This window comes from Emys orbicularis, chromosome 1, assembly GCF_028017835.1.
Source record: "Emys orbicularis isolate rEmyOrb1 chromosome 1, rEmyOrb1.hap1, whole genome shotgun sequence".
Lineage (NCBI taxonomy): Eukaryota > Metazoa > Chordata > Testudines > Emydidae > Emys > Emys orbicularis.
This window is the reverse complement of record NC_088683.1, coordinates 358,020,192-358,037,625: the sequence shown is the minus strand read 5'-3', so window position 1 is coordinate 358,037,625 and position 17,434 is coordinate 358,020,192. Positions and strand designations below refer to the sequence as shown.

The following is a 17,434-nucleotide window of genomic DNA, read 5'->3' as shown; positions in this document are numbered from 1 at the left end:
GTTGGCATCCAGGGCGACCTTTTCAAAAGTGACGAGCGATTCTGGGCACCTCCATTTTTGGAGCCCAACGTGAGACACGTTAAAGGTGGTTTTCAGAAAGCGTGAGCAGCCAGGAGCAGATTTTCAAAAGAGCCAGGGTTCTGGAGTATCGCCAGTCCAGAGTGTTCAAAACCCCCAGACTGTGTTCAAAATCATGAGAGTGTTTAAAAAATCCTTCTTCTGGGGTTCATTTTGATTTGCCTTCTGTTTACTGAGCCTTCGGGTGCACTCAGGCCCTGGTTCCCAACTTTTTCTTTGCAACCATGAGGGCTAGAAATTTAATTAAAAAAAAAATGAAAGCTGAGATTCTCATGAAATAACATGACTCCAGAGGCTGGAGCTTTAACATAAGCACTAAATATCATGAGATTTGTAAGAGCTGGCAACACTGGCGACTTAGCAGCACAAACCCCATTGAGAGACCACGGCATATGAATTCTTGTCATGTCAGGTGCTTTTGAAATTCCCAGCGCTGCCCTCTGAAAAAGCGGTCCTTAAGGTGTCTCCGGTTCGGCACCCAACCCTCATTACTCACCTTGAGGCCCCATCTTGGCCACATGAACCCTCACAGGCAGCCCAGGGGGCGAGCCTGCCTGTAAAACACTTTCCTTTGGGGACATTTTTGGTGCAAGCTGGCTAACAGTGGATTCATACTCTCTCGCTAGGTGAGTAAACCCCCATGATTCTCTTTGCTCCCTACCCCCACTCAGGATTCGGGATCTGGAAGCTAAGTACATAAATTAAGTGCTGGGGACAAAAAGGTAACTAGTTAAAAAACAACCATAAATACTGTACAATGCAAGAGACCGTTGCAGTCCGACAATGCCCCTCCTGGTTCTGCCCCGGCTACAGGCCACAATAACCAACTTGCTTTGCTCTTAAAGCCAAAGGAGGGTGAAGCTGCCCTGGTTCTCACAGTGCCCCCTTGTGGCGCTGCCCACTTTCAGGGATCCAGCTAAGTATTGCACATTTTTTATTTCATGCAGCGGCTCCCCTCTTTGCCGGCTGAACGGAGATCAGCTCTCTGCCACCTCTGCAACCAGAGTTGTTGACTCTCAGCCAAGACGCTCCCACCTCTCCCCTCCAGACACTCAGGTAGCCCTCTGGGATCAGCGCTCGTAGGTGAATGTGATACTGCTGCCATTGTATGACACTTGCTATATACAGCTCATCATTGGCTGGGACTGACGGCAGGCTGGGGTGTCGGCACCCTGCATGCAATTCCTTGGGCACGACGCTGCCTCCGCTTCCATGCAAGCTCCTTGTCAAATGTCCCCCCCACAGAAAATAAATAAGGATATTGTATATATATGCAAAACAAACAACACCACCACAAGCGTTCTTTGGGTGACAGCGATGAGTAAGCAGGTTAGCTAGAGACCTGGAGATGCTGGAGCAGCTGCCGCTGACAGGATCCCCTGTGTGCTGCCGCTGTGTGTGGGGATCCCAGTGAAGGTGGCGGTGAAGTGAATGTGACGGTTTGCTGATTCTGGCTGGGTGGACAAGAGACAGAGCAAGAGAGCGGGCAGGCTGCCGTCCACGGGTGCGCTTGCTTAGACATGGACCTTCCGCTCCCAAGTGCCTGGATTCGGAACCCCAGGCAGGTCGAAGCACAAGACACAAAAGAAAGGTCCCTTGCAGACCGCACAAACAATGGATTCTCTCCTCTACTAAGCCCTCCTCTTTCGCCTGGATGCTTCCAAGCAGTGCCACATCAATCTGTCCATCCAGGTGCCCCGTCCCCACACCCTCACCCGCAGCTGGAGTAAGTGCAGGCTGCGCCATAGGATCTGTTTGTCGAGTGTGTTCCTCTCACCACGCTGCAGACGCTGTGTTTGGGAGGAGCTTGTCCCCAGGCACACACAAATCATCCGGGATGGGAGACGAGACGGGCTCGGGGGCGGTTGGTAACAAGAGGAGGCAGGGGTGGGGCTGGTGCTCTCCCCACAGTGGGGCCCCGTGCTGCCGCGGATCAGACCCTCCACAGGAGGAGATGGTTTGTGCTGTCATCTCGCCCCACTGTCTCGCTGCTGTTGGTGAGTCTGAAATCCTCATAGCCATCCCCCCCGCTGATCACCAGCATCTTAGACTTGGAGAGGACCATGTTGGAGGACCGGTGTCTTGCCAAATCTCTCTTTTCTGCGTCACTCAGCTTCTCGGTACCTGGGAAACGGAACAAGCCCAGAGAGATCACAGCGGCTGCCTGATGGAACGTGGCGAAGGGGTTCTCAAACCTGGCAGTCTATGTCCCTCCCCAGACATGAGCCGTAACGCCCCCAGGAGCCTTGTCACGCATGGGTCCACCCCACTCTCCTCCCAAGCCCCAAAGGCCAGGAGTTTTAAGGGTTGAGTGATTTTGCAGGCTCATCCTGAGGACCTGATTTTCAGAAAGTGCGGAGAACCCAAGCTGCTGAAAATCAGAACCCTTAAGGAGTTTCACACCAGGTACCCCAAATCCCACACCCCCTTCCTCAACTGCTTTGGAAAGCCTTGGTCAAAAGGAATGGGCTTCTCACCCTGGAAGGCCCCAGCTCACCTTTTCCAAGAGTAGCATGAATTCTGCTCTGTGCTAGTCTCGCCTTCAGGGAGACTAAGGGAAGGGGCAGCTTATTCATAGATTCCCAGGCCAGAAGAGACCGTTTTGACCATCTAGTCTGACCTCCTCCATAACACAGGCCGGAGAACGTCCCCCCCAAAAGTCCAGGTACGCTATGCCCACTGGATCATGCTTGTCCACACATTTGTTGACCCCCTCAAAGGATTCTAATAGATTGGTGAGGCATGATTTTCCTTTACAAAACCCATGTTGATGCTTCCCCAACAAATTGTGTTAATCTAGGTGTCTGATAATTCTGTTCTTTACTATAGTTTTAAGCAGTTTGCCTGGTACTGAAGTTAGGCTTACTGGCCTATAATTGCCAAGATCACCTCTGGAGCCTTTTTAAAAAAATCAATGTCATATTAGCTATCCTCCAGTCATCTGGTATGGAGGCTGATTTAAGTCACAGGTAACATAAGACACTTAGTAGTTCTGCAATTTCACATTTGAGTTCCTTCAGAACTCTTGGGTGAATTCCATCTGGTCCTGGAGACTGATTACTCTTTAATTTATGGCTTTATTCCAAAACCTCCTCTACTGACACCTCTGTCTGGGACAGTTCCTCAGATCTGTCACCTAAGAAGAATAGCTCAAGTGTGGGAATCTCCCTCACATCCTCTGCAGTGAAGACCGATGCAAAGAATTCATTTAGCTTCTCTGCAACAGCCTTGTCTTCCAGTGGCCCACTGACTATTTGGGAGGCTTCCCACTTCTGATGTACTTAATTTTTTTTTTTTTTTGCTGTTAGCTTTTGTGTCTTTTGCTAGCTGTTCTTCAAATTCTTTTTTGGCCTGCCTAATTATACTTTTACACTTGACTTGCCAGAGTTTATGCTCCTTTCTATTTTCTTCAGGAGGACTTGACTTCCAATTTTTAAAGGAAGCCTTTTTGCCTGTAATCACCTCTTTTACTCTGTTGTTTAGCCATGGTGACATTTTTTTGGTTCTCTTAATGTTTTTTTCATTTCGGGAATACATTTAATTTGAGCCTCTATTACGGTGTTTCCATGCAGCTTGCAGGCGTTTCACTCTTGTGACTGTTCCTTTGAATTTCCGTTTAACTAGCCTCCTCATTTTTGTGTATTTCCTCTTTTAAAGAAGTTAAATGCTACGGTGGTGGGCTTCTTTGGTATCCCCCCCCCAAACAGAGATGTTAAACCGAGGCTGGGTGTCTGCAATAGCATGCCATGCCATAAGGGGGTGCACTCAGCACCTGCTGCACCCAGAGAAGTCTCCCAAGAGACAAAGAACCGGGGAATGAGAGCGGAGCAGTAGCTCTACTATAGTGAGGGTTGAGACTGTTTAAAAGATAATTTTCCTAAATACGCTAAAATCCACATGCCAACTCAGATTGTCTTGAAAATCGCTGTGCCTTATGGATGTCCGGGGTAGGGTTAGTAGTCCAAATTTGGAGTTATTTGAACAAGGGGTTCCTGAGATACAGACCCACTAAAAATTGCATGGGACATTTTAATGGTTCCTGTAACATGATTTTTGGCCACATCTGGTATTAGAGGGGAACAATCCTGCTTGGGCCCCGCGGGGGATGGACTAAGTGGGATTTGATATCCTGGGTATCTGTCCCCCTCCCCAACTTCTTACCCCTCCAGTAGGCCCATCCAAAGGTACGACTCCAAGAGTAAGATACAATTGAAGGTGGGAAAATTGGCCCTGTGATGCCATGGTTGTGGGGGGGCAGCTGTTGGGTGGAAATTTCAGCCCCTGCTGATCTCTGGGTTCTGAGGGTGGGTACAAACCCGCCTGTTGGACCCACCTGGATCCCTCGGCAGCGGAAAGATGATATCAAAGCTGTCGGGCAGTTCGATGGAGGTGAGGAAGCGCACGTGGCCAGTGTGCCCCTGGGACAAACCCACCGGCGTCAGGGGCGTTTTCAAGGAGGTGGCGTTGGCCGTTATGGAGAGCGTCAGCACCACCCCGGCACTGGTACCAATCCAGAGCAAGTCCTTGCAGACCAGGAGTGCTGTGATCCGCAAACAGGCAGCCTTGTGCTGGCGGATAATGGCATCTGAACCTGCCAGAGGGACAAGGAGAGGACCAGGGGTTAAAACACAGGTGAGATGAAGTACTAAAAGGTCCCCTGCACATGTGACCAAAGGAGGTTATTGGTCAAGCTCTCTGCAGCATCTACCTCCCATGGGCAATGCACCTTTCTGCAGGGCACCGAGCAGGGATCATCTGGGCCAGGTGGGCATGCCCCACATGATCTCTGTCACATGATGGCCTGGGATGGGCAGTGCCAGATCTTGGGCCTTCCTAGTTTTTTGAGTCAGGTGTTTGGGGCAGGGGTGATGGATTCTTCCTAAAAGTGGGGGGGGCCACGAGGCCCCATCCCCTCCATGGCCCTGCTCCTGCCTTTCCTCTTCCCCCCGAGGCCCCGCCCCCCGGCCAAGCTGGAAGCCAGAGCCGTGCCAGGGAGCCCGGGTCCCTCCATCTGCCTGGGGTACGGAGGTCTGAGAGCAGACCCTGTCTCCACCCCGCCGGGTCCCCTGCCCAGGTGGAGGGTCCGTGGCTCCCCATCGTTGCCCAGGTGGGCCACGGCTCTTACCCTGACCCAGCTCCAGCTTCCGGCCTGGCCTGGAGCCGGGCCTCGGGCGATGAAGAGCTGCAGCCGGCCATGGTAAGAGTCGCCAGGGCAGCTGTGGGAAGCCGTGGATCCTCCAATTGCCCTGGGTGGGGATGCGGGTTGGGGGCTGCTCTTGTGTCCCCCAACCCAGGCAAGTGGAGGATCCGCAGCTCCCCAAGGCTCCCTGGGTGGCTCTTACCTGGGCTGGGTTCCAGCTTCCAGCATGGCCAGGAGACAGGGCCTTGGGGGGAAGAGGAGGGGCAGGGGGCCAGGCCCGTGGCGAAAAGTGGGAGGGCCATGGTCCCTTGGCTCCCCCTGTTCCGGAAGCCCTGGTTTGCGGGTGCAGTGATTACACATCGGCCTGTCCTTGCTGGGAAATCAACATGCGAGTTCTGCTATGGTCCAAAGGGAAGAGAAACAGGATGGTCCTGTGGCCTTTGCTCCCCACGGCTCGCCCCTCAGAACATCGCCCAGGCCTGGCCGGGACCGGGACAGCACGCACGGTCGCCCAGGGGGGAGAAGCATGGCTGCTGGCTGAGGCAGCTGGCCCAGTGACTGCCCTTGCTAAGCCTGACTCTAGCCAGGGGCAGCAAACGCCAGCTCCCTGGGTGGCCTGTGGAGGAATGACCGATCAGATCCCAAACCCATCCAGCTGGCATCTGCAGACCCCAGAGTGCGCCTTGTTCGGACGCCTCCCCTAGGGCTGCCTCACAGCTGCTACTGAACTCTCTGAGCCCCCCAACCCGGTGTCTATGGCCCCGGCACAGCAGCTGTGCAGAGGCAGGTCTCCCTTGGTTTCATAGCTCAGTGCCGCAGACAAACCGTTCGAAGGCAATGCCGGTACCTGCTAACATTTTGTGGACCAGGGGCGTGATATCGACTTCTGCCAGCTGCTCGTAGCTTGTGGCGTGGTACAGCCTCACCTGGGCACTGCTCTGGAGCGCGATCCAGATACCTGGGCTGCAGCTCACCATGCAGGCCACGCTGCGGTTGCTGTCCTGCCCGATATGGAACGTGTGCTGGGGATGGAGAGGAGAAGTGCGTCCATCGTACTGCTGCCAAAGGATGGGACCCTCTGCCCTGGCAGAGGAGCCAACGGGCCAATCTGGTTCTGTTCCAGACTTGCTGGTGAGGAAGTGATTTTTCCTCCTCGTGGAATGTTCCCCTGGCATTTCTCCCTTCTTATTATTTGCTCTGCGGTAGCACCCGGAGGGCCCCACTGAGATCAAGGCCCCATTGGGTGAGGTGCTGTACAGACACAGAGCAAGGAGCTTTCACTCTGCAAACTAAATAGACAAGGCCAAAGGGGAAACTGAGGCACAGGGAGAGGGAGTGATTTGTAGCAGAGCTGGGGATTAGCACCCAGGTCTCCTGATGCCCAGGCCAGTCTCCTGGCCACTGGACCATGCTGCCTTTCATGTCTCTCAGTAAGACACCCGAGCCATTCCATCCGCACAACACCCCCCGAGCCATTCCACCAGCACCCCCCCGCGAGCCAAGCAAAGTATAAGAGGGCCATTGTCCAGGATGCATGAAGAGGAATACACGACTACGCTGCATTTCTGTAGCCTTCTCCATACAAGATGGGAGGTGCTTCACAGACTCCTCAGGGAGGGAGGTAAGCAGCTTTGTCCCAGCTGGGGGGGAGAGAGGGTCAGAACAGCACTGTGAAAATTAGCCTCCGGTTTTGAGTGCCTTCATTTTGGGTGCCTACCCGGGGATGGTTTTCAGAGGTGCAGAACGCCCTCTTGTGGAAGCCAATAGGTGCTGGCCCCTCGGATATTCGGGCTCTAGATGTCTCACAGCGGGCACTCAAAGGCAGAAGAAATTCAAAAACCTGGCGGTTTGTGACGTGATCCAGAGATGGTGCCAAGACCAGAACCCAGCTCCCCAGCCACCTGCTTTAACCACAAGGCCACCCTTCCTTGTCTGCTTCCTCCACCTCTAATCTCTTCTACACAGCACCCACCTCGGTGGTGGCTGGTAGGAGGCTGCTGCCCCTATGCGTTCCTACAGCATCTCCCCCACGGTCACCTAGACGTAGGGCTATCATATGTCCGGATTTCCCCGGACATGTCCGGCTTTTCGGTCTATAAATAGCCGTCCGGGGGGGATTTTTAACAATCTAAAAATGTCCGGGATTTCCCCCCGGTCGGCTATTTATAGACAGAAAAGCGGCGGCCAAGCGCCGCTGGGCACCCAAAGCCCCTTCCTGGCTCCCCCCATCCCCTGCAGCCTTACCATGCTGTCTGGCCCCGCAGCTGTCTTCCCCCTCCTCCCCTCCCCTGAACTCTCCGCCCATCTGCTCCTCCCCCACCGCTTCCCGCGAATCAGATCTTCGCGGAAAGTCTGAAAAGAAGCAGGGGCAGGCGGGCGGCAGCAGCAGGTAAGCTGGGGCGGGGGGCGCGCGAGGAGGAGAGCTCTGGGGAGGCGCGGCCCTGGCCGAGCGGCTCCCTCCAGCCCGGGCCGAGCGGCGCCCGGCGGCCCCAGTGGCTCCGGCCCAGCTTGGGCCCCAGCAACTCCGGCCCTGGTTCCGGCCCAAGGGCGGCCACCCCGGTTCCGGCTGAGCGCGCCAGCCTGGCGCCGGCCGAGCACCCCCGGCCCGGCCCGGCTCGGGCCCCAGCAGCGCCGGCCCGGCTCTGGCCCGGCTCGGGCCCCAGCAGCACCGGCTCCGGCGGCTCCGGCCCAGCTCAGGCCCCAGCAGTGCCGGTCCCGGTTCCGGCCGAGCGCGCCGGCCCAGCCCCGGCCGAGCACCTCCGGCCCGGCCCCAAGCCCCGCAACCCCGGCCGGAGCTCCGGCCGGAGCGCAGCCCGATTCCTGGGCTCTTTAAAGCCGGCCCTGGTCAGGGGACAGGGAGCGGGGGGTTGGATGGGTCGGGAGTTTGCGGGGGGCTGTCAGGGGGGCAGGGGTGTGGAGAGGGGTTGGGACAGTCAGGGACAGGGAGCAGGGGGGATTAGATGGGTCTGGGGTTCTGGGGGGGCTGTCAGGGGGGCAGGGGTGTGGAGAGGGGTTGGGACAGTCAGGGACAGGGAGCGGGGGTGTTAGATAGGTCGGGGGTTCTGGGGGGGCTGTCGGGGTCAGGGGTGTGGAGAGGGGTTGGGACAGTTAGGGACAGGGAGCAGAGGGGGTTAGATGGGTCTGGGGTTCTGGGGGGGCTGTCAGGGGGCGGGGAGCAGTTGGATAGGGCATGGGAGTCCCCGGGGGTCTGTCTGGGGGTGGGGGTGTGAATATGGGGTGGGGGTGTGGATAAGGGTCGGGGCAGTCAGGGGACAGGTAGGGTCGTAGGGGGTTCTCAGGAGGGGGCAGTCAGGGGACAAGAAGCAGGGCGGCTTAGATAGGGAGTGGGGTCCTAGGGGGCAGTTAGTGGCAGGGGTCCCAGGAGGGGGCAGTCAGGGGACAAGGAGCGGGGGCGGGGGGGTTGGGAGTTCTGAGGGGGGCAATCAGGGGGTGGGAAGTGGGAGGGAGTGGATGGGGCGGGGCGGGGCTAGAGTGGGGCTCCTCCCCCCCAGTGTCCTCTTTTTTGCTTGTGGAAATATGGTAACCCTACCTAGACGTGGAGCTCTGCTGCTCACAGGGTGACCCTGACCCCACACAAGCTCCGGCATGTCTGAGGCTGCCATGCTTTACAGATGGAAAGCATGACGCAGACCCAGTGGGATCGGTCACTGCTGGGGGCCCAAAGACAATGGGGCTTGGCCGTGGACTGTTCCAGGGCAGAATACGGCCTTTTGGAAAGTGATGTAGGAACTAACCGACGGGAGACCCTGGTGGCTAAACACATCTCACTGTGAGGGGCTGGAGTATTTACCTCAGGACAGAGGTGGCTCTCCTGATCAGAGATCCCAGCTCTGTGCTGTGTGTGCCCTGCACTGAAGGGCTGATCCAAAGCTCACGGAAATCAAGAGGAGTCTTTCCACAGACTCCCTGAGGCCTCAGATTGGGCCCCAGAGCTCATGACCAGCCTCCTGAGACCCTCCCTTGCCGCCATGTTTGTTTGAGCCCTCCTGGGGGCAGGGAAAGCGAGCGGGTACCTCCTGCAGCAGTGTGGCCGTGTTGAGGATGACGACTCGGTTCTGACACCCACACCACAGCTTGCCAGCCACCGACACCATCTTAGTGACAGGGCTGCCCGGGGAGCCAAGGGACAGGGACTTGGAGTTCTGAGGGTCCCAGAAATGTCCTGTACAGAGAAAGGAGAAATCAACAGTTGGGTTCTCCTTAGCTGCCCCCCATGGGTCCCCACAGCACAGCAGCCATGTGGGCGGTGGACACACATCCTGTTAAACCAGGCATGACATGTGGGTGAAGCTTTGAATGCCCTCTAGCTGCCTACTGCCCAGTTGAGACACTTGTATGGCCTCCATCACCACAGCATCTGAGCTCCTCACAGCACCCCTGGGAGGCAGGGCCGTGCTGTTATCCACATCGTACAGGTGAGAAACTGAGGTGCAGAGAGTTTAGGTGATTTGCCCAATGCCCCACAAAAGTCTGTGGCAGAGCAGGGACTTGAGCCCAGGTCTAGGCTGGTGCACTGCTGCTGGGCTAGAGCGTGTGCAATGTTCTGGGCCAGGCAAACCGCCACCAGCAGGCAGAGACGGGGTTAAGGATGGTGATGACAGTAACAGTGCACATCTGTTGTGGCTTCCAGACGAAGAGCTCAGAGCCCTGATGAGGCTTTGGAGCCGCGCCGTGAGGCAGGTCCGTGCTATTTACCCCATTGCATGGGGGAACGGAGACAGAGAGGTTAAGTGACTTGCCCCAGGTCACATAGGAAGCCTGTGGCAGAGCCAAGGAGAGGCCCTTCAGACTAAGGCTACCCGGGCTAACAGCCACAGCCACTCTGCAGCCAAGTCAGCTGGCCAGGCACTTTTAGTGCCCACCGAGTTCAGAACTCCCACCTCCCCCTGGCTGCATCTCAGCCTTCCAGCGACTCCTCACTACAATGCCCCTTTGGCACAAGGAACCAGGGCCAGGAGCCTGCGGCCATAAACCTGCTCTGCAACCTCAAGGATGTTTCCTTCTCCTCCCACCATCCCCAGGCGTTCCTCTGAGACGTGGATTCTACAGGCTATGAATCCCGCCCTCAGTTACAGCAGTGTCATTCCGGAGCGACTCCCCTACAGGCAGCCCGGTCACTCCCGCTTCTCGCCAGTATCGCTGGGAGCAGCATCTGACCCTTGGTGTCCAAACCGCGTTAGCTCTGACCCCAGCTCTACAATGGGGGTCTGGGTTATGGTCGATGTGGGCACCGGGTGTACGTGAGGGCAGAGTTTGGCCAGGAAGCTCCAATTCCATGAGCCCTGAGCATTGTGAAAATATACCAGGGCTTCTGTCACTGCCAAGGCCACACTAGCTGGCGAAGTGATCACACAAGGCTGGGTTCTCCTCTTCCTTACACCAGTCTAACTGCACGAGCGTCAGTGGGGTTACTCCTGATTTACACCAGGCTAAGAAAGAGGAGAATCGGACCCACAGCAGTTAGTGGAAGGGTAGCCTGGCACTTTAAACATGTAAGGCCAACATTTTCAGAAGTGCCTGCTAACTCCGGGTGCCCAGAGGGGGCCCATTACCTTTGGGTGCCCCAAATTAGCGGATGCTTCTGAAAACATTGGCTCAGATTGAGGAGCCAATCTAAAGCCACAGAGGACATGATGGTAGCGGTTGGAGAGGGGGATGGGGAATCAGGACTCCTGGGTTCTATGCACTGCTTTGCCACTGCCTCACTGTGTGCCCTCAGCTCAGTAACCTCTCTTGTTCCGCTCCCCATCGGCACAGGGGTGCTCTTCATGCTCCCCCGTCGCTCAGGGGAGTTGGGAGGCTCAGCCAGCTGCTTGGGAAGCGCTGTGGGATGGCGGCGTGGAAGGCCCTACGTCAGGGCGCAGCGCTGTTGGCATCAGACTCACCTGCCTCTCTCTGGTAGACGATGAGTTCTCCGTTCGCCAGGGACACAAAGACCTGGTTATCCAGGTACCTGCCGAGAAGAGAAGCCGGCGCAGTTAGCCTGCGACTGAAGTCACTGCGACAGCGCAGCAGCAGCTTCCCTCCAAGGAGGCTGCTCCCAGGGAATCAAGTCTCTCCTGCAAAAGGCTGCTCCCTTGGGGCACTTCAGTTTCTCCTTCCCTCCCCAAAGTGCCCCATATCAAAGGCTCTTAACTACCCCAACCCCAACCTCTAGTTTTTCCTTCTAACATAGCATCCTGTACCGCCTCCCTCCACCGCCATATGCAGCTCCATCTCCCACCCTCCCCACACATCGGCTTCAACTCAGATCCAGGCCCCGCTGTACCAGGGACTGCACAAGGAACGGTCCCTGTCCCGTACAGTCTGGAGAGACAAGCCGATAAAGGAAGGCGTGCTAACCTTGCCGGACAGCTGGGGAAACCGAGGCACAGAGCGAGGCCGTGACTTGCCCAAGGTGCCACAGGCAGTCTGTGGCAGAACCAGGCACTGAGCCAGGTCCCCTCAAGCGCCTTTACACAAGGCCATCTACACTTTGTATGAGTTACTATCGAGATCATGGTGACACCTAGGACATATCAATTAGATACCCGCGGCTGGCCCATGCCAGCTGATTCGGGCTAAGGGGCTGTTTAGTCGCAGGGTAGATGTTCGGGCTTGGGCTGGAGCCTGGGCCCTAGGACCTTGCAAGGTGACAGGGTCCCAGAGCTTGGGCTGCAGCCCAAGTGTGAACGTCTATACTGCAGTTAAAGAGCCCCTTAGCCCAAGTCAGCTGGCACGGGCGAGCCGCAGGTGTCTAACTGCAGTGTAGATGTACCCCCAGAGGCCTAGGCAGGGCCCTGGCAGGAGCCGATGCCACGTGCCGTGTACCACTTACAAGATGCACATGACGGAGGCCGAGTGCTGCATCTTCATGCTGTTCTTCCGGTTGCGGATGTTGTCTGAGGACTGGTACACATGGATGCTAGAAGACAAAAGGGAGGCAGCTGAGATTCCTCCGCCTTGGCTGATGGAACCGACTCTCTGACCCGGCACAGGCAGAGGGAAACCCGAAGCAGCTCCGGTCACATCAAATCCCAACGCTGGGAAACACACTTTGTATGTTTGCTCTGCCTCAGTTTCCCTTCCCTTCTCCACTGGCACCAGCGCCAGGGCAGCAAAGCTCACCCGCGGGGCAGCTGGGAATGGTGTCCTTCACAAGCCTCCCTAGCACTGGCTTGCAGCTCTCTGGAGCATGCAGCACTGGGTGACACTGGAATGCCCTGGCTGGTGTGTGTGTGAGTTCCACCCTTTATAAGGCTTGCTTATGGGGTTAGAACATAAGAGCGGCCATACTGGGTCGGACCAATGGCCCATCTAGCCCAGTATCCTGTCTTCCAACAGCAGCCAGTGCCAGGTGCCACAGAGGGAATGAACAGAACAGGGCAATTATCGAGTGATCCATCCCCTGTTGACCGGTCCCACCATCACACAGCCAAAGGCTACGGACACCCAGAGCATGGGGTTGAGCCCCTGACCATCTTGACTAATAGCCATTGATGGACTGATCCTCCATGAACTTATCTAGTTCTTTTTTGAACCCAGTTATGGTTTTGACCTTCACAACATCCCCTGGCAATGAGTTCCACAGGTTGACTGTGTGGTGTGTGTGTGCTGTACTTAGGTGGCCCTCTAGTGGCCTCCACATCAAGGACCCACACAGTGTTTCTCTTCATTCACATGGCAGGGGCCAGAGCTTTTGGCGCTGAAGGGGCTGGTGTGGGTGGGCAGTGCAGTGTCTATGTACATACGAGGGGTGTGTGCAGGCAGAAGTATTTTGTGTTTAAGGGCCAGGACAATGAGCAATGCAGCCTCCAGCTGGCTGGGGAAGACCTTCAGAAAACCAGCTCTTGTGTGATCTCAGCTCCTCAGGGCCTGCAAATGGCCCAGGAAAAGTGTCAGCACAACCCCCTGGGCCACTGACATCAACACAAAAGTGTGAGCCCACCCCCAGCCCTGGGGTGCGGGACCATGCTTCGGTGAGAGGGTTTTCAGACATTTCCATTCTGCTTCTTCAGGCTTGTGTGTGCATGGATTGTGTGCACACGAATGTGTGGGGGTGGGGTGGGGTGGGGTGGGGGAGGCTGTGCATGGAGGGGTGGACACACAGTCATAGAGTTTAAAGCCAGAAGGAGCCACTCTACCAGATCCTGTGTGCCTCTTTGTGGGGATGGCGGGCATGTAGGCATGATGCCGTGTCTGTGTGTGCGTACGGGGGCACTTACATGCGCATGCCCATGTGTGCCGTGTGTGGGGTAGGTGGACATTTAACCAGGTGGATTTAAGAGGCCTGGCCCACCTGTTCAGTGCAGAATATGGCTCACCAGGATTTGATGAGATCCTCCCGGTGCCAACGGGTACAATGCCAATTAAATCAATGCAGTTACACCTGCTTACACCAGGCCGGTGTTTGGCTCGGCATCTCCACCAGCACTGAGCGGACGTTCTTTTCTCCACCTCCCTCTGTTCTCGGGGTTTACCCCAGATAGTACCTGAATCCCCTCCTTCGTCACGCCGTCCCCCCCGTTCCCAGCATGCTAAGCGTCCCCCTGCCAATAACGCCCATATCGGCAGTTTCACTCCAGTGCAGCCATCCATTACAGAGGCTACCAAAGGAAGTCGGCTCTGCAATGTTTGCATGCAGGCCGCCAGGATCAGGTGACATCCGCCAAGCTGCCCCCATCCCTTTTCCAATACTCTGCCTGCTCCTAGCTGACCCACCAGCCATCCTCTGTGCCCAGCCACATTGAGCTCTGATACGCCTCAGGATCTATGCTCAGCAGGTCCTCCAAGCTGCCCCTCGTGAAGGACCCTCGGCTTGACCTCCTCATCGCCCGCCCATCCATGGGGCTCTCGCTATTCCTGTTCTGGCTGAAGGTGCTGGAGATGGGAAGGAAGCCTGGGTCCTGCTCCTCCTCCGAGCTGGTGGTTTCAGCTGCCACATCTTTGGAGCTGGGGATCTCTTCGTCTGGACAAGGAGAGGTGACAGGAACAAACCAGGATGTTTTAGGATCAGATTCTGATCAGTGTGACTCCGGATTAACTCGCTCATTTCCACCGAACCCAATCTAGTCGACTCCAGTTTAACCCCATCGATTTCAAAGAATTTCTCTTGCACCCATCGCCACGGTGTCTAGGCACAGGATGGAGGTACTGTGGGCCTACACTAGTGTAGCTGAGGGCAGAGTTTGACCTGGGATATTTCATACTGTAGCTGAATAGCACAGTGGTAGGTGCTCTCTGATGGGAGCCCAGGCCAAGTTACATAACAAAAGACATTGGGACTTTCAGCATTTTCTAGTATCTGACATTTCCATGGGACTTTTCATCCTGTAGGAGCAATCCCCAAACCTTCTGCAGAGGGGGACAGATTCTGTTCTCAGATGCACCGACCCAAATTCAGAGTAAATCCATTTACTTAGTGAAGTTACTCTGGATTTATACTGGAAATAAGAATCCAAATCCTGGTCTTACTCCAGTCAGGACCCCAAGATTAGCGCTATATTAAATATACATGTAAAATATTACCAATATCTGTATGAGAGACAAGGTGGGTGAGGTAATACCTTTTATTGGACCAAATTCTGTGGGTGGGAGGGACAAGCTTTCGAGCTCCAGAGTGCTCTTCCTCAGGTCTGGAGAAGACACTCTGGTTCTGTATAGCTCGAAAGCCCCTTCCAGGATCAGAAGCTGGTTGACCTCACCTACCTTGTCTCTTTCATATTCCGGGGCCAACACGGCTACAACAGCACTGAAGACATGGATATTTATTACATATTAAAAACAACATACAAAGAACATTGTTGAGGTTGCAAAGTCAAGCACTTAAAAGTTAGGAAAATGCCAGATACACAGTTGCCAGTGCAGCCTCATTCTGTCCCTGTGTGTCCATCCTGTGCACTGAATAAGGCAGGGATCCTATCGAAAAAAATAGTACTTGATCATCTAATTAAAGTCTATCATAATGCACACACACAAAGTGGCTGAATAATTCTAGCATCTCTAGCAAGTGCTTGATTTTGCAACCTTAATAACAACCTTTGAACATCATTTTCTTGTGTGTCATTTCCTACAGTTTGTTTTTAAAAGAAAAAAGTGAAAACAAATTCTATTATTTGTGACTGCAACAAGATTTCCCTGAGAAACGCAAGCCAGCAAAGGGAAAAGGCGATTTGATGGTTTATATCTCAGCCAAAGCTGAATGGATTTTCGTGGGACAAAGAAAAGGCGCCCCTCCATTCTGAGGGCTTTTCCCTTGCCGAATATCAAAGGCCTGATGCAATTAATGATGGTGCGAGAGCTTCTCTAAGAAAAGGTGGCAAGAATCCTTTATAATGGAAAGTGTTAGGGTCACTACCAGCTCCCCCATAATAGCAGGGCTCAGTCATTAGTAGCCTAAGAGTTGACGACTCACTTCCAAAGCTGGAGGAGATGGTGGAGTGGCTGGCCTGGCTCTGGAGTGTGCCTGACGGGCTTGGAGAGGACTCGTCGTCTGTATCGTCACTGTCAAAAGGCATCAGCTCCCTGTTGGCGCTGTCCATGGGCTCGGAGAGCTCTATCGAGGAGCCGGAGATGGAGATGTGTAGGCACTGCTGCGGCCCGGAGTCATCCAGCGCTGAAGGAGCCGGCTCGGAAGTTGGACTCACCAGGGACTCAGGACGCTCCCTGTTATTAGAGTGACACGCTGATGTAAAACCAGGAGCACATTCACGTGGGCAAACCCCGCGCCATACAGGATGGGGCATGGCTATAGGAAGAGACCAAGCCTGGGGTGACTACATTGCTCACAAGTGGCTAAGCTACCGATGAGATACGAAAGTGAATGGCTAGTGGATCAGACCCTGCAGGCCTGGGTTGTAGTCCTAGCTCTGCTACTGACTTATCCTGTGCATTGGGAAAGCCACCGTGCCTCAGTTTACCCATCTTTAAAATGGGGATAAGAAGGCTCACCTGCCTAAGAGGGGGTGCTGTAAGGATTAAATCCCAAATGCTTCTATTATACGCCACATATTGCAGAAAATCTACATTGGCGCTTCAATAACAACCGATGTCTGCTATCTCCCTCTGCCGAGAAAGCCAGATGCCTTATTGCCTTGGGCAGGAGACAACCAGGACTCACAAAATGTTTCAAATTGCCACAAAAGCTCCAAAGTGCCATGTTTGTGAAGCACGGTGCTGTAGGTTGAAAGGCAAGTACTGCCAGCCCCTGGAACAGATCTTACGGACCTCTACACCCGCGGCCGACCCAGGCTGGCTGACTTGGGCTTGCGGGGCTGCAGGGCTGGAAAGCTGCAGTGGAGACGGCCGGGCTCTGGGACCCTTGAGCTATCTGAACGCCTCACGTCTCTGATGCGTTTATCTTGTGAGGCAGAGCAGTGTGAGTATCCCCATTGGACAGCTGGGGAACCAGGGCGTGGAGAGACTAAGGCCTGGGTTCTAACAGGCATTCAACTCCCATTAAAACAAGAAGTCTGGGGCAGAGAAGAGCCTGAACGCCGCTCTCCCGAGTCCCAGGCTAGCACCTGACCACTGGGCCAGCCTGCCTCTCCTCACAGCTATCCTAGGAACCTCCTCTTTGTTTCTGATGCCTCATGCACTAACAGGCCTCAGTGGTGTCCCTGACCATTGTCTGGCCCGGATCCCTTCCCCTCCCGGGCAGACACCCAGCGCTCAGCCTGCTCCTGCGGTGCTGGGGCCCTGCGTCCATCCCTGCATCAGTCCCTGTTTCCTTCCAGCCCCGGATGCGCTGGCATCTCGTACCTGAAGCTCCTCTTGAGGCCTGGCACGGCGGCGATGCAGAGGATCCTGGCCGAGCACACAGCTATGCAGGCCTCCACCGTGGGCTCCTTCTTGATGCTGAGAAGGCAGACCTGCCCCACGTAGCCGTCGCTGTTACACACCCACACCTCGTAGGTGTTCTCGGGGCTGCTGTGACTGGGAGAAGCACAAGAGAACTGGAAGGGGGCAAAAGACAAGGAAGTTTCAGGTCATTTTTATATTGTACTGAAAGGCCTTCACAATGAATGTCTCAAAGCAGCCAGGCCACAGGGGAGGAGGGGGGAATGAGGGCACAGGACAGAGGAGGCGCTCTGTCTCTTGGTTTGAATAAAACCAGTTTCCTTTTCAATAGTACTGTTCATCCCAAATGATACACAAGTGTCACCGCTGGCATGCAGCCACCTCTGGGGTGGAACATGGCAGCTGCTTAACAGCTCA

The 17,434-nt window shown here is 55.3% G+C and overlaps 1 protein-coding gene across 1 annotated transcript in view; it reads right to left on the bottom strand.

Annotated features, from left to right (window-relative positions):
- Window positions 1-2,011: 2,011 nt before the first annotated feature.
- Window positions 2,012-17,434, bottom strand: part of ARHGEF17 (Rho guanine nucleotide exchange factor 17) — a 249,539-nt gene continuing 234,116 nt past the window's right edge. Inside the window, exons 13-21 of the mRNA XM_065423342.1 lie at window positions 16,979-17,172; window positions 15,633-15,883; window positions 13,940-14,186; window positions 12,057-12,143; window positions 11,125-11,192; window positions 9,253-9,401; window positions 6,066-6,240; window positions 4,412-4,669; window positions 2,012-2,202 (exon numbers count right to left, since the gene is read on the bottom strand). Coding sequence (XP_065279414.1) covers window positions 2,012-2,202; window positions 4,412-4,669; window positions 6,066-6,240; window positions 9,253-9,401; window positions 11,125-11,192; window positions 12,057-12,143; window positions 13,940-14,186; window positions 15,633-15,883; window positions 16,979-17,172 — 1,620 coding nt within the window. The remainder of the gene's footprint in view (window positions 2,203-4,411; window positions 4,670-6,065; window positions 6,241-9,252; window positions 9,402-11,124; window positions 11,193-12,056; window positions 12,144-13,939; window positions 14,187-15,632; window positions 15,884-16,978; window positions 17,173-17,434) is intronic.